Here is a 15,411-nt window from a genome sequence, read left to right as displayed (position 1 = left end):
TCACTTGAAGCTACAACTAGTTTTTCCGCCTCTTTTAGTACCTACCGTACTCTTCCGTCACGGTGTGGGCTGCATTGTGTTTTATTGGTTGCCACGGTCACTTACTGAGCTTGTCCAGATGCTGCAGAACCTCGTCCAGCGGCAATGTTCGTTTGCGCGAGTCCTGCTGGTTGTAGATGAACGTTGCCACTTCCCGTTTGCGATAATTGGCGGCGAATTCCGTGTATATCAGCAGCTGCATGTCTTCAACCTTAGCCGTAACTAGAGGCGCCATGCGGGCGAGTTCGCAGCCCTTGGAGACGGACAATTCCATAAGCGCTCGTGGCTTGTGTTCCCCCTCGAGGAGTTGTATAACCATTCGCTCCCACATGCTGTCACTCTTGTCCCACACGATTTCGAAAAAGGCGTTAATGCATTCCGTTACAATGGCTGCGGATTATCCACGATTTGTCACGTGAGACTTACTTTTTTTGCTCGGATTGTTGCGGAACTTGCGAACCAAATAATTCAAAAACGGGTTGCCGTACTGCACATTAATCTACTGGTTTGAACATGTTCGACGTACTGCTCCCGCTGCGATTGTGTCTTTTACGGCCTTTTGATGTGGCGGGTCGATGTTGGTCAGCTCGATAAGTTCCTGCATACATGATGACCGGGCTGTCAGTTGATACATACCCATTTCAGAGCGTTTCGAATCGCTTCAACTGACTTTTCGTCGACAGCATGCCTGAAGTCGCGGCCTTTTGGTATTTGGCGGACGTACTCCCGCAACATGTTGGTGACCGTTTGCTGGGTTGGAATTCCATCGTTTTCATACATGTTCAGCATCGCCAAAATGAAAATGCCGAGATCGCCACCTGCACATTCATCAGACCTTTAAGGTAAATTGCGCGCGAAACTTTAGGCGTTGTCATCGCATTTTGTGGGCCCAACTTCGGCAATGCAACACCACGAGCAAAGCGGTTTTGTTCACAAAGTGGACCGTGTAATACACCATATATTTACACTATAACAACAACCGTGTCGTCGTATTGGCCTAAATAATGCGATTTTGTGTCATGTCATACCTGGGGCATAGAAGGCCTTCCCTTTGACTCTACCGTCCATTGCCGACAGAGGGTGTTGGTGAACGCTTGTGAAGTCCTCATGCGGTATCAGGTGCATACCGTCGACCAACAACTTGTATTCGTCCGGGTCGTGAACCCCATGTGTTCTAACCTTTACCTTGGAAGGATAGCTGTAACGTGATTAGGTGGCTAATACGGCAACATACCAGAGACCCCTGCTGATGTAGATCATGTTCTCCAGTGACTTTACGTCTAATTGGCAGTGATACTCCGTGCATTCAAACTTACGGGCTGGACAGTTGCACGTCGCTCGGTACGTCCGGTCCTTGATGACCACCAGCCCAGTGACGGTGATGTCATCCTGCTGCTGTTTTTTATTGCCCGGGGCGGCAATTGCGATTTGCGATGATACAACTAGCGCAAGCACGATTGTGCAGCGCATTAGCAGTTGCGAGATGTGTGCCTTCCTTTGGTTTAAATGCCTTTGTTGGTGTCTTCTGTTGGCGGCACGACCCGTAGCGTATCTCGGCCGTTTTGGATATCCCAAGTTGACATATGTGGACGTATCTCAATAGAAGACGCGATTCGTATATATAAATAAGACTTTGTAAGTGCCAGAATATGGTCTACGGTACCATTGCTTCCATAGCAACTACCTTCCAAGGGCAAACACAGAGGTACACACTGCCTGTATCCGGCGATTCAATCGCCTTCTGTTGGATCATTACAATATTTCGGTTATAATTGGTATCACTCTGTGGTAATTGCTCGTAATTACCGGGTATTGGCACCATCCACGCCCGCGTTTCATACGTGGCAGGAAGACCTCTCTACGGGACTCCCTTTAACATTCAGTAGCTCAATCGAATACACCGCGCAAAGAGATACGCACACGTACGAAACAACACGCCGGTGCAAAAAAATGCGGCATTATATCTACCGGGCGGGAAAACTGACGAACGATATTATTGACCACGTGTACGCGCTTAGTAGGGGACGACCCCAAAATACTTCAGCCGCTCACTTCTTCTTTGCGACACCCACGGTCCTGCCGTGACGGCCGGTGGTCTTGGTGTGCTGACCACGGGTCCTAAGTCCCCAGTAGTGCCTGAGACCCCTGTGGAGACGCATCTTCTTCATGCGCTCGAGGTCATCACGAAGGCAGGTGTCGAGCATGTTCGCGGTGTTGTGCATGTTCTTTCCCTCCTTGTAGTCCTTCTGCCTGTTGAGGAACCAGGCGGGGATCATGACGTCCGCAGGGGAGCCGATGATGGTCACCACCTTGTTGATCTCATCGTTCGTGAGCTCGCCAGCCCTCTTGGTCACGTCGATGCCTGCAACCTTGCAGACCACGGTGGCCATACGGCGTCCGATACCCCTGATGGCGGTCAAGGCGACCGTGATCTTCTCGCGTCCATCAACGTTGGTGTTGAGGATACGAAGGATGTGCTGGAACTGGTCGGAAGCAGTGATCTGGATCGCCATCTTTATATGACCTGCACGTAATATTATACCTCTGCTTTTAAAAATGAAGGCATGGAAGGTAGCCGCAGGGGCCACAGGCCCTGAAACGCCGCCGCCTCTATCAACACCACAATGACGTATGGCCCGTATTCGCCGCTAATCCACCGGTGTAACGACTCCGCCAGCTAACCCCCGCAGACTACACGTTTTAAAACGTTACAGCTGCTGGTGGTAATACACGGCGGCGAATGCCAACGCTCCGACGGGTCAGGCAGCCTGCCAGGACGCCGGAGCATATGCCAACAATTCCGGAGCAGCGCGAAGCCGTTGATTCAGAAACACAATTTCATTATACGAAGACGTACCTATGACCCGGATTTGACGGAAATCAATGCAAGTGCTTGAGTTCGGGTGTAGTGCCGCTCGGGCCGCGGTGCTGGGGGGCAGTCGCGCTCCGCTCTGAGGGTCACAAGGGGGAGAGGAGGCGGCCATATATAACACTTTGACCATATAAATACAGAACTGTAGGCTCTAACAGCGATCTTTCTCAGGTGCCGTGTTCGTAACTTTTTCCGAATGTCTACCGAACACCAGACCGGCGACACAGTGTGTGAGCCCATTACCGTTCGGCTTAAACAAGCCAAACACATACCAAACGCTGGCGCTAGATGTGTTTTTTTAACTGCTTTCGTGCAAAAATTACACAAAAGGTGTTTCGCTTAGAGCGTACGATAGAACCTAGTTGAAGATAATACCGTCGAACTTCTCCTGGAACCACTTCATGGCGTCTTCCTTGGTGATCTTGTGGTTCTTGCCGATCCTAGCCCTGCACTTCCTGCGCTTGGTGACACGGTAGCCGGGCCTGATCAGCTGCACGTAGAAGTCCATACCGTAAATACCTGCGCACTATAAACGTTCAACGAGTATCACTAACCGGTGGAGGGGTCGTATTTCAGTCCCAAATCGATGTGCTCCTGGATACCGAAACCGAAGTTGCCAGTGTCAGAGAAGTTCTCCTTCTTAAGCTCGTACTCCTTGACCTTGAGGCCACGCTCGAGCAATTCAAGAGCCTTCTTGCCGCGCACAGTCACGTGGCAGGCGATTTTCTCGTTCCTCCTAACACCAAGCGAACGGATGGTGAAGCGGCATTTCGAGAACACAGGCTTCTGGTCGGTCAGCTGCTCGAGCACCTTGCCGGCGCGGGTGAGACGATCGCCAGACTGAACTCATATGACCACAAATTACGTCACACATACCTCTCCCACACCGATGTTCAGCACGAGCTTGCTGATACGGATGTTGCGCATCACATTCTCCTCCGTCATTTTCTGCAAGCGGATGAGCGACGTTACAGCCTCGCACAACTCGATATATGCAACACAAAAGTTGTAGTGAAATGCTGAGGCCGCTTGGGCTTATCGCATAACGCCTCGCCTGATGCTGCGGAGCAGCTGCAACGACAGCGTGGCGGGCTCGGCTCATCTGCGGCTGAAACATACCTCTAAGTCGCGTGTTTCGGGCCAGAATATAGAGTAAAGGTATGCGCGACCTTATACAATTGTAGCTTTTGCCGTAGCCGCGCGATTTTCCAATCGAGGTGGCCCTCCCAACATTCCCCGACGCGCGACCGAGCCCCTGGTGATGTGGAAGACAACACACAACGAACGATTGTTAGCACCTCAGTCAAATAGGTACCGTATAGTTTTCTTTATGGCCGTGCTCGCCGTGAATTCCGCTCATATGTTGTAAGTTACCGCTCATATGCTGGTAATAGCGGAGGTGTTGTACCACGGCGACGGTTGATCCTCAAAATGGCTTTCAGCATAGGCAAATAAATATGGACGACGAAACTGGTGATGTATGTTTAATTTATGTATCAATATTTCAATAGCGGTTCGTTTTAGCGATACCCTGTGGCGTACCTAAACAGCCGAGTTGGTCCCTTTTTTGAAACCATAGGTAACAGCGTAGCATCTGAGGGCCGTATTTTGGCGTTTATACGTGTAGCTGACCGTGAAGTCAGTTGAACACATGTCGATAAGACCATACAATACAGCGGTTTATGTCTTTAACGGTGAGAGGCGTATACTACTTTTTACTGGTGATAATAAAACGCGATATTCACATTACGTGTGTGCGAATTAGAGTATTTGGTGTCACCAGCGTTCTATACGATGCAATTTAATTCTGCCGTTAATAAAAAATCATGCCGTTTTATACCACGAGTGCGCTCCGGGCATCAGCCCTGTAACCCGTTTGCTCCAGCAGCTAACAACTACAGGGCTAATGTTTTCATAAGGTTATATAACCGAACTGCTAATACCAATACAATATACGGCAAATGGCAAGGCCTGTTTTGAATTGACGTATATTGCGTAGGTCATTAACCTCACTATAATGCCATCTAACCCATTCTGATTATGAAGTGAGTAAACGGTTCATTCTTTAGAAAATATATCACCGTTAACTTCAATTTCATCTTTAGATGGAATTGTATGACTCAACGGCGTGATGTTAGTAAATTGCGAGCTCCAAAGCACTCAGCGAAACTTGTGGAAGCCCTCCTCCAGCCCCTCGATGAGCACCGGTCACAGGTACTCGTGTATAGGTGGTAGATACAAAACGGATTTAAAGGGTGCCGAGGATGTATACTTGATATAGGCCCTAGTTCTCCGGTTCTATAACGCCTTTGCACTGAGAAATCAGTGATCCGTAGTACGACTTGGTTTGCATAAACCTTCACGAATCGAAATATCAATGGAACCACATAACATGGTAATATGAAATGACATTCATGGAAGTTCATTAAGTCACTCTTAAGAGACAACATATGGGAGTCACGTGCTCGGTACACAAGCAACCTCGAATTCCGTCCGATTTTTTTCATGCACACCATATTTTTTAACTCGCTATTGTGCTGTTGTTTGCTGAGAGTCTTTGCTTTTTCTTTCCGTTTTATACGTGAAAAACAGCGGAATATAGCACAGTGTGTTTAGTAATGTACCTGCCAAAATAATGTACATCATCGATTTCCGCAGGGCCTCGGCATTCCTTTCTTTAATTTCTGTAGCCATGATGTCGAATGACTCCCTAGACGGAACATAGCCGAACACCTTTTCAGTCAAATATGCGGAAACTTGGAAGAGAATTACACTACTAGAAATGCCTGATATGGTTCGAATGATGGCAGACGCTGTTGCTTGATGGTTGTCGTCAATTGAATCCTTCATAATGGCCCTATCCACACCACCAACAGTTACTAGCGTTCCCCCAAGAGTTGCCAACTCTACGTAATGATACCAAAGGAGCTTCCCACATGGCAACTTGCCTAAGAAGAATAATAAACACACAACGAATCGCACTATCATCACTATGCATCCAGAAATGAGTTCACCATAATCCGGTAGAGTTTTGGCAAATTTTTCTATAGCTATTCCACCAGCTACGCTACCAACTGCACCGCCAATCAATGTAATAGCAATCGCAACACCAGCCATTGTGTCAGATACCCCCAAATATTGCAGATAGATAGTCATATAATTAAACGCACACATTGGCGCTTCTGCGATGAAAAGGGTAAATATAGATATCCCTGCTGTCTTACAATTAAAAACTGCCGAAAAGGCGCCCGATATACGCTGAATAAATCTCTCTTCGGAGTTAGCAGAGTTATTTTTATCGTCACATCTCTCTAACTTCATTCCAAAGACGATGCTAATACCGAACAATATCCAGACATAACCCAACACAACGTACGACGTGCGCCAGCCATAATACCCCAATAACACTTTGCGTGCAATAATCGTAGTTATGACGGCGCATAGCAATCGTCCAATGCAGTTCAACGCTTGAAGGTAGTTGAATATTTTACTAGCTGCCTTCGATTCCTTTTTCTTACTTGTTTCATCCGGCTTTTTGCCCTGGTTCTGTGCACCCTCAACCTTCTTCGCTGCTTCCTCTGCTTCCTTCGAGTCAGTTGATTCGGAGACGATTTTTTGTTGCACTGGGTAAACACACGCGAAGCCAAACCCGTGTAAGAATCGCAAAAAAACAATCTGATCAAGCATCACCAGGGTGAAATTTGCAACCTACCACTTTGTAGTGCGACGCGGAACTTAGGAAAATGGAAGCCAGGCCCATTACTAACAAGCCAGCTCCAAGCACATACTGCGATTCATGGGCGTCTGCAAGCAACCCCCAAATTATGCAGCAACCCATGCGAGACATGGTAGACACGGTTGCCAACGTAGATAACTGAGACTGAGAAAACCCCAATGTCAACTCAAAAGCCCTCATACACATGGATAAGACCTGCTGGTCGTATCCTTCGAAAAAGGACACCAGAAAGTACAGTGCTTGTGCCAGTGGGCCATAAGTACCTTTTTTAGAATTTGCTGTAGCTGCGCCATTTGAGCTAGGCTGTGACATTTTGCTGTATCAAGACTTCCTGTGTATTCTCCAAGCGACTCTCCAAAGGACTCTTCAGGTGACTTTAAGTAACAGTTATGGGTGGGTCATAGTATATGAATAAGAAACGGAACATTAATGTCAGGCGTCATATATGGTACCGTACCTCACGGCATTCGTTGCGATCAAATCATGTTGAATGAAACTACGCAAAATAAGTGATATGTGCATAATAATGTAGATGTTATATACGATGGAGTTGTCATCCGTAATTCGTTTCACCCCAGAATTATGGGCTTGTTCATCTAACGAAAAGTGGCACAAACACATAGAAAGAGTTTTCATCATTAATAAATAAAATGCGAAAGGCCATGTTTGTAAAAAATAGATTCATAGCAGGTATATGAGCCTCTATATATAAAACTAGCTAGCTGTCTTCTACGGCCTTCGTAATGTGTTCCAAATTGTATCGTGCGCCATGTGGCCAAGTACTGCCAGTGCCACTTGTCGCTCCTCTTCCTAGCTTGTGGTATGCACGCTTTATGAGTCGCTTTAAATTCAAAAACGTACTGTTGGCAATGGCTACTGGTGTCATTCGTTATGACATCCATCCTGTCTGTTAGCCGGAGTCATAATCAGATTCATAATGCTTCACGGTAACGATGTGACGCATCATACAGTGCAGAAGTTTAAGGATTTTCGGTCGTTGAATTGTTCCTCATTATGCTATTTACCGGTTCCTTGTACTCCTCTTGTATCTTAACGTTGCCAACAAAATTTCTCCGTTGGTATCCCCAGTTTAGAGAAAGACAGTTATATTATCCAAATATTGTATTTTGATGACGGTATACATCTACGTCTAGTCTGTATAATTATTTGCCCGCGCTTAAGGCGCATTTATCACTGGCCTTTACCACATTTTTGGGTGTTGATCCTACCGTATCTGGCTGATAGACTCTTCGTCACATATCCTTTGGCACCCTGTGGAATGTCTGCACTCGTTCCCTGGATTTACATTCTCCTTGATCTGTGTCATTGCTTCGTATTTGCTATCACATATATTTAGGCCTCTTCCGATGCAGCATAGCTTCTTTGATCAGGGAAAGAGGGATGTGACTCTACGCCTACCCACAAAGGTCCACGTAAGAGTGGATTACGGAGTGAATTGCTTAGAGCAAGCTTCGATCTGAGGTTGGGCTTGAGGCGCATTGTCTGGATTTTTGGAGCTGATAAGAGACAGTTGGGTATGGACGGGCTTGGCCAGGGGGTCGACAAGGGTAAAATTTATATTGAGAATCGTTTTTTACAGTGATTCCATGCAACTCAATCTTAAATGTATAATGGTGATGCACTATAACACGATGTCAATGTATCAGGCGTGTATAGAGAGGTATATGTGGGCTGGTTGAGGGTCTCAATATTTTATGTCGAACAACCTTTCAAGACCGTGTACAACGCATATCCACCATCACACACTCTCAAAGCACTGATAACATACAGAGTACAAACTCCCACTGTAAGGATGCCATGCACTTGCTGCGGGAGAAAGCGTGGTGCGAGATGTCGTATCACTTGCAAATTACGGACACGCAAGTATATTGAACGCATTGATGGGGTTGCTTGCCAACGTAATCACGATGACACTGCAGTCGAAAGCATAATATCCACGCACTGTACCAGATACACTGCGATCAGAGTACAGCCACCGCTACTGTGGCTCGACCATGCTAGCATGGAACATCATTTGGCAACGTACCAATAATACCAAAATCGGCATTCATTTATTTCCCCATGGCATGTTCACATATATCATCAACGAGGTTCCTCTTCACCGGAATTTGATAGCAAAACGTTTTGTGGTGCTATAAGCATTGTATGTAGTGACTAAAGTTGGTCCATGTTAGTCCAACATCAGCGCTGAGTTTTGATACTCGAACGTTACTGCTATCCATATACGCGTCACTCAGTTCTAAATTACCGCTAATCGCCTTGCGAACCTGCATCAGCCTATAATACGTAGTGGCTGTTCCATCTCCTGTCAACCGAATATTAAATTTATGCTACATCCCCATAACCAGTATACACAATACATGACACACACCAATAACCTCAACAACTATTCAACAACATTAGTAGGACGAATACTGTTGCGCCATGTTCAAGACAGTAGCATCGATCGTATTAGTTCTAAGTTACCCCACCTCGACTGGGCATAAGGATCAGTTGATGGAAAACCATTGAAACAAACTTTGTGTGAAGAGTTTCAATCCATATGCAACTTTATATGTGCCCTTATTGATATGACACCTCATAGAGCAGGCTTCGACGACTCGTTAAAAAATATACCTAGATTTGCTCCAAAATATTCATCAGTGGATCAGAACAAGAATACGTTGGGTGTCCTTTGCATTGTGTAAATGCGCTCTCAATCTAAGCTAAGTATGCCACCATGCTTCCTACATGGACTAAATTTAGGGTGTACTTGCATTTATTATATGATATAACTGCTACAATGCTTGCCACTACGTGGTTGTTGGTGGGTGGTTATATGGGCGTCAGCGCTGAGTCAAATGACGAAACCAATAGACAAAATACTGATATTTCTATCTTCCAGAAATGGCAGTGAAGTCTAAAATACAACCAGGATTAGTGAGTCGTGCATGTATTTCACGTTTTATGTCCTTCTGCCTGGTTACATTAGGCTAGTGTCTGATCATAGCTTATCCCTCGGCGTATACCGGCGTTTCGCTTTTATTAGAGAATGAATTGTCAGTGACTATGCCGTATGCAACCCAATTGGACAAAAAAAGCCGTGGTTACCCAAGTTATTGGCAGACCAAGAAATGTACCAAGGCCTATATATAAACGGTTCCCACACCTAGGAGGAAGCTCACGTTTTTGGTTGTCCTAAGAGAAATGATATACTGTCTACTAGGAACGCAACTATTAAGAAACATTACATTATTAAGTGGTAGAATATGCGATGCGTTGATGAACCCTGAACTCAACAGGCGTTATGCATCTCAGTAATGGATAGGCGGCAGGCCACTCCAAGTCAACAACGATTGTGCAGCATAAGGGCAATTTACAAAGCGGTATACAGCATTATGTATAAACTGCGGAATTTTACACAATGCCTGTTGGGTTCATTGCCATTCAAGCGTTTTACGTTAGAAGAACGGCACGCTAAGCTGCACCATTCTTGATGTTAAATAAACGTTAATACCTCTGTTCTGCTTCATGAAGATGCCAGTGTAATGGATGGAGCTGGTATACATAAATATGGCTATTGCTACATTTTATACATTAGTTATGGTTCATAAGAGTTCCTATTATGCCAACGCATTGCTGAAACTGAGTAAGAATCTTTTGAGTAGCGCCTTTTACACCTCATTCGTGATTCTCAAACCAATAGAACGCCCAGAAGCCAGCTATGTCGTAGAATGTGACCAACACTTGATAACTTACATCTTTCAACGCCTTAGAGACGTGGGAAGTAGTCAATTTAGCGCGCCATAGCTTTTCCTCGTAACCTGTAGCTAGCAATACACTCCCCAAACTCATCATCGTCAAAAATCCTTTTGCCCCGGAGGCTTCATCGTCGCACGCAACCTTCACAGAACGCAGACCTACGTAAAACATTGGTGCGATCCCCACTAGGACCACTGCGCACGCTTCCGGCTTTTCGGAACACGATTTATCCCAAGTCGCTTCTGAACTGTAGGCAGATTCATATTGGTCGGGGATTGTGATACCGTCCAAAAACTTTTCACAACCATCTACAGCTTTTCCTAGTTTCTGTGCGATAGTTTCAGGAGTTAGACCCTTGGTCTGTATGATGTTTTTATAATCGCTATCGTAGACATCACCAAACCACCTGTGTAGGGCTTTTGGTTCTTTATTTATGACCTCATTGAACCTCCTCAGCACCGATTGTGCAGGCCACATTTCTTTAAGCGCAGGCCTTTTCAGGAATTCTTTAGTAATAAGTTTAACTTCTTCTAGAGCTGCCACCTTCATGCTACCGACGGGCTTATCGGCGAGAAACTTGTGAACTGCCTCACCCAAAGCCGCCAAGTTGTTTCCAGCATCAGTTCCCTTCAGGGCTATCAACCAGTCTACAGCCTCCTTGAGGTTGTGAGGGGCTTCAGTCAACGAATTGTACACCATTTTGTGATGATGAGATACAATAACCGATCCATATACACGCGTGTAGCCCCTTATACCTATAGGCCGGTGTTTATACAGCCAAGGCTTGATGGAGGATCTGCACAACGCAAGTGCCGTTACCTTCCAATATACACGTGCAGAATTTAATCATTCAAAGTAGGTTATACACCGAATAGGTGGACTGTGGAGGAGCGAAATCGACAATATCGGCTCATCGCGATCAGATCTACACAGTTAATGTTACATGCAGTACGCATGTCGTTGTTATACTGAACTTTTAGTCAAACCTTCACGTCCTGAACCCTTGTATGCTGGGATAATTTGACTACATGTATCAACCTTGAGATATTACGATGGGTTGCCAGTATTATAACAGAGTGCGCTGTCTAATGGCCATCACTTCGGACCATGACCGGGTATCACATAGCAGGCCTCACAGTCGCACTTCTCCAAGCATCGTTAAGCGATCCACCAAACACAAGTAACAAAGCATCAAATAATGTAGTATATGAACCGAAATATCACTACCGAGGGTAATAATGGGTTGCCGGAACGTGTGACACCGTTGTCAGCATCGTAGATCTGTGCCACCATTGGATGGCACCAGCAAGATATCAGCTGCAGCAACTATAGCAGACTAATTGGTAAATGAACGCATTGACTACATTGGGATGGCAATCTTACTACATTCGGATTTTACGTGTACTACGAGGTTACAGCACATCCTCGTATTTGACGACGGAGTAGCCCTAAACGTCTATTTCCCCAATGTTTCCTTGACATTTTTGCCGTGGCCGTGTGTTGCAATGCCAAGTGTTGTAAGCATGTGCTTCCCGCATCCAACGAGTCGCTTCCAGCGCTTAATGAGGAAGCTTTCCAGATAACTAAATTTACATAGATAAGACATAAATTCCCGCAGACTTAATATACAAGCCACGAATAATGTACAGCATATTCAGCAGTTGACATTTTCCCCGCGGTTTCCACCGAAGATGTCTTCGATGTCGATGCCCAAGCGCCCTTGGCAGTGGTAGACTTTGCATTTGTTCCTCTCCGCACAACCGATGAGGTGGCCGTCGCAGTGCTGTTCCTTATTTCGGAAAACACAAATCACAGCATTCACAGTGCACAACTACATTTACAGCTACAATTAAAACATATAGGTCTTCCGCCACTTTGCATTTCATCGCGGCGCGAACATCCAGCCCTACCAAGTATCGTGTAGTATACAAAATGCATTTGGGCGTAACAGATATAGTGTCTTCGCCTGATCTTGAAACGCTCGAGTAACTTCAAGAACCTATGAACAATGTCGACCAGGTTCCCACGTTAATACGGGTGTTACGTAACCCGGTCGCCATAAGCGTCAGTCTGGATTTCAACTGAAACCGACGTGGCATACAAGCCTGTGATAACGTTAAATAATTGACATCCTGAAACTCACCGGTGCTGTCTGAAGCGCACCTCCAACCCCTAGAGCGCATGCTACGGGTGGGCATGTGACGAGGCGCTCCGGGATGGGCCCAGTGAACGCGAAGTCACGCCCTTTCACTGCACTCTGATAATATTGTTGTGGTTTGCCAACTGCTAATTAAGCACAACTGCTTTGTAAAAGTTTAAGTATAGACTCTTTTAGCAGCATCGTCCAAGGCAGTCTTCATCATAGTGTTGCGGTGAAAAATGCTCTAGCCTTTCTTCTATTGGCACGCAGGAAGTATGTCTGATGTTCTCCAACATCGTTTGACAGGTATAAGGTAACGAGCTATTCCCAGTAAATCAAATTAAAATTCGGCTGTATATTATTCCTCGTCGACTGGCTTCGCTTAGATATGCCTCTACCACTAGAAGCAGCAATAGCACCTGATGAGACGAAAGCCACCAAGTGTTTTGTCACGCGTGCTCATAGCACCGTTAAACAAAGACCTTAGCTTTTTCGTGTTGAAAGCTCTTGCAACCTCGATTCTAATTCCTTACTTCTTTCTCCCCTTTTTAGCATTTCTTGTATCGCACGTGGTGACAACGGTTCATCTTCCTCTCTCCTGCTCCTGTCCTGCCTATCTTCTGTCATCTCTCCTGCAATATTTACTTCTTCTGGTAGTGCTGCTATTTCTTTTTCACTCCTAGTATTTTCAGATATTCCTGATAAATCATCTTCCCCCGCTACTGCCTCTTCTTGTGCTTGTCTCTTCATCGCTTCCCTTTTCACCTGTATTTCATTTCTTTCCTTCCTTACCTCCACGTTTTGCTCTACAATTTTCTCCTTATCCTCCTTATACGTGGCGAACAGTGCACCATAGCAGGCAATGTTGAGCAGTGACCCTACAACGATCATATACATGGTCGACTTCCTCAGCGCCTCAGTGTTGTTGTCTTTAAGAGCCGCGTCCATGTCATCAATGGCCTGTGTTGACGGCGCGTAACCATGCAGCTTCTCCGACACGTACGCGAAGATCTCCACGAAGCTGACGCTAACCGAAATACCAGATATACACTGGATGATGGCCGAGGCGCTAGCCTGGTACCTGTCTGGGATTACTTTCCTCATAATAGGTCTATCCACACCCCCAACCGTTACCAAAGTAGCCCCGAGAACCGCAAACTCGATGTAGTGATACCACATCAGACGTCCGTCTGGAGCAGGGGACACGAAGAACAACACACAAACGATTAATCGCACGCCCATCACAACGATACCGGCAATCAGCTCGCCATACTTTGCATGCGTACTTGTAATTTTGTCAATAACAATACCTCCAGCTGCAGTCCCTGCTGCGCCGCCAATCGTGGTGACCAAAATCGCAATACCAACCTTCATGTCGGATACTCCCAGGTACTCCAGGTACGTGATCATGTACGGCAAAGTGCACATCGGCGCCTCCGCAATCAACATAGTAAATATACACAGAAATGATGACCAATTCGAGAACACCGCAGAAAAGGAGCCGGATATTTGTTTGACGAATTTATCCATAGATCCATAGGGAGTTGTTACTACGTTGTCAGTATGCATTGCAAATACAATCGCGATGCCAACCGAAATCCACAAGTAGCCCAACACGATGTATGATACGCGCCAGCCGATGAACCCCAGCAAGATGTTTTGAGCAGCCTCTGTGGTTATTGCGGCACACAGCATACGGCCAATGCAATTCAGCGCATGAATACGAGTAAACGCACTACTGCTGCCGCCTTCCTGATCATCATCTTCATCCGAGATGATCTTTTGCTGAACTGGGTAGATACATCCGAATGCGGCACCGTGTAAGAAGCGTAAGAAGAGAATCTGCATACCCATGAGCAGTGCAACGTTCACAACCTACCGACGAGAAGCGCGACGTGGCGCTTAGCAGAATCGAGGCGATGCCCATGAACAATAACCCAGCAGCCATCACCAGGTTAGTCTCAAACGCGTCTGCGAGCAGCCCCCAAACGAGCGAGAAGCATAAGCGCGACATGATAGACACAGTCATCAGCATTGTCCGTTGACTCTTGGTGAAGCTCATAGTTGACTCGAAGATCCTCATGCACAAGTACAACACCTGCTGCTCGTAGCCCTCAGTGAAGGACACCACGTGGTATAACACCTGGCCAAAGGTGCCATACTCCGCCTTGATTTTTTTGGGTGCCTGTGTTTGTTGAGGTTCACCAGCAGCTGCCCCGTCGACTCCATCAGCACCTACCCCAGAAACTTCACTCATTGTGACGAAGCTACCTTTCTCACTCCCATGAAATCACAGTATCAGTCAATGACATAGGCGGGGTGCTATGATCAGCGTGAGCAACGCATGGAATCCAGCCACTCAACATACGTCGAATCACTGGATCAGACATTACACAGGTGGTCGTCAAATCGTGATTTGAATGGAGTTTAGCGTACCCACAGTGGTATTTCCATATGACAGCCACGTGATTTGCTGCGTTGGAACCACTTCGGCAAAGAAGGAAGGAAAGGGCGTCTCACCGGTCGCAAGTTGCCGGGACCAAGGGCAACTTGTGGAGTCCTAATGGCAACTCGGCAGCCGAAATTACAAACCCCAACACCGGACCCGGGACTCCTCCGACGCGGAAGGACGTTTTAACGCCGCCGAATGCTAATGTGTATACGTGCATGTGCCACCCTGGGCGGTCGGAGGCACTAGAGACGAGGTTGGATGTCTACACAACGGCACGGGTACTTAACAATCTTTGCTGTCATATGTAGAATATTTTATTAAACATGTCGATTTATGTTGTTTAGTCAAGGCGGGTTTATATCCCAGAATCCAGCGGCGCATCACGTGGAGGTGCCCATGATATTCCAATA

At 46.4% G+C, this 15,411-nt stretch overlaps 7 protein-coding genes across 7 annotated transcripts; all 7 read right to left on the bottom strand.

The window, feature by feature from the left end:
• Window positions 1-34: 34 nt before the first annotated feature.
• Window positions 35-1,509, bottom strand: BBBOND_0209350 (membrane protein, putative; the record flags this gene model as incomplete). Its single annotated transcript, XM_012912514.1, has 8 exons — window positions 35-69; window positions 106-429; window positions 466-526; window positions 566-637; window positions 676-857; window positions 1,068-1,237; window positions 1,274-1,319; window positions 1,356-1,509. The coding sequence occupies 8 exons, from the start codon at window positions 1,507-1,509 to the stop codon at window positions 35-37; spliced, it is 1,044 nt and encodes a 347-aa protein (XP_012767968.1).
• Window positions 1,510-2,087: 578 nt separating this feature from the next.
• Window positions 2,088-2,552, bottom strand: BBBOND_0209340 (40S ribosomal protein S18, putative; the record flags this gene model as incomplete). The annotated part of the gene is made up of 1 exon (XM_012912513.1): window positions 2,088-2,552. One exon carries the CDS (start codon window positions 2,550-2,552, stop codon window positions 2,088-2,090), a length of 465 nt encoding a protein of 154 aa, XP_012767967.1.
• Window positions 2,553-3,269: 717 nt separating this feature from the next.
• On the bottom strand, window positions 3,270-3,856 carry BBBOND_0209330 (60S ribosomal protein L11, putative; the record flags this gene model as incomplete). The annotated part of the gene is made up of 3 exons (XM_012912512.1): window positions 3,270-3,430; window positions 3,466-3,751; window positions 3,788-3,856. 3 exons carry the CDS (start codon window positions 3,854-3,856, stop codon window positions 3,270-3,272), a joined length of 516 nt encoding a protein of 171 aa, XP_012767966.1.
• A 1,584-nt stretch (window positions 3,857-5,440) lies between these two features.
• BBBOND_0209320 (hypothetical protein) lies at window positions 5,441-6,959 on the bottom strand (the record flags this gene model as incomplete). Its single annotated transcript, XM_012912511.1, has 2 exons — window positions 5,441-6,586; window positions 6,627-6,959. 2 exons carry the CDS (start codon window positions 6,957-6,959, stop codon window positions 5,441-5,443), a joined length of 1,479 nt encoding a protein of 492 aa, XP_012767965.1.
• Window positions 6,960-7,079: 120 nt separating this feature from the next.
• BBBOND_0209310 (hypothetical protein) lies at window positions 7,080-7,283 on the bottom strand (the record flags this gene model as incomplete). Its single annotated transcript, XM_012912510.1, has 1 exon — window positions 7,080-7,283. The coding sequence occupies one exon, from the start codon at window positions 7,281-7,283 to the stop codon at window positions 7,080-7,082; it is 204 nt and encodes a 67-aa protein (XP_012767964.1).
• Window positions 7,284-10,328: 3,045 nt separating this feature from the next.
• Window positions 10,329-11,108, bottom strand: BBBOND_0209300 (hypothetical protein; the record flags this gene model as incomplete). Its single annotated transcript, XM_012912509.1, has 1 exon — window positions 10,329-11,108. The coding sequence occupies one exon, from the start codon at window positions 11,106-11,108 to the stop codon at window positions 10,329-10,331; it is 780 nt and encodes a 259-aa protein (XP_012767963.1).
• A 1,924-nt stretch (window positions 11,109-13,032) lies between these two features.
• BBBOND_0209290 (hypothetical protein) lies at window positions 13,033-14,806 on the bottom strand (the record flags this gene model as incomplete). Its single annotated transcript, XM_012912508.1, has 2 exons — window positions 13,033-14,391; window positions 14,429-14,806. 2 exons carry the CDS (start codon window positions 14,804-14,806, stop codon window positions 13,033-13,035), a joined length of 1,737 nt encoding a protein of 578 aa, XP_012767962.1.
• Window positions 14,807-15,411: the final 605 nt, after the last annotated feature.

Source organism: Babesia bigemina, assembly GCF_000981445.1.
Source record: "Babesia bigemina genome assembly Bbig001, chromosome : II".
Classification (NCBI taxonomy): Eukaryota; Apicomplexa; class Aconoidasida; order Piroplasmida; family Babesiidae; genus Babesia; species Babesia bigemina.
This window is presented reverse-complemented; position numbering and strand designations above follow the sequence as displayed.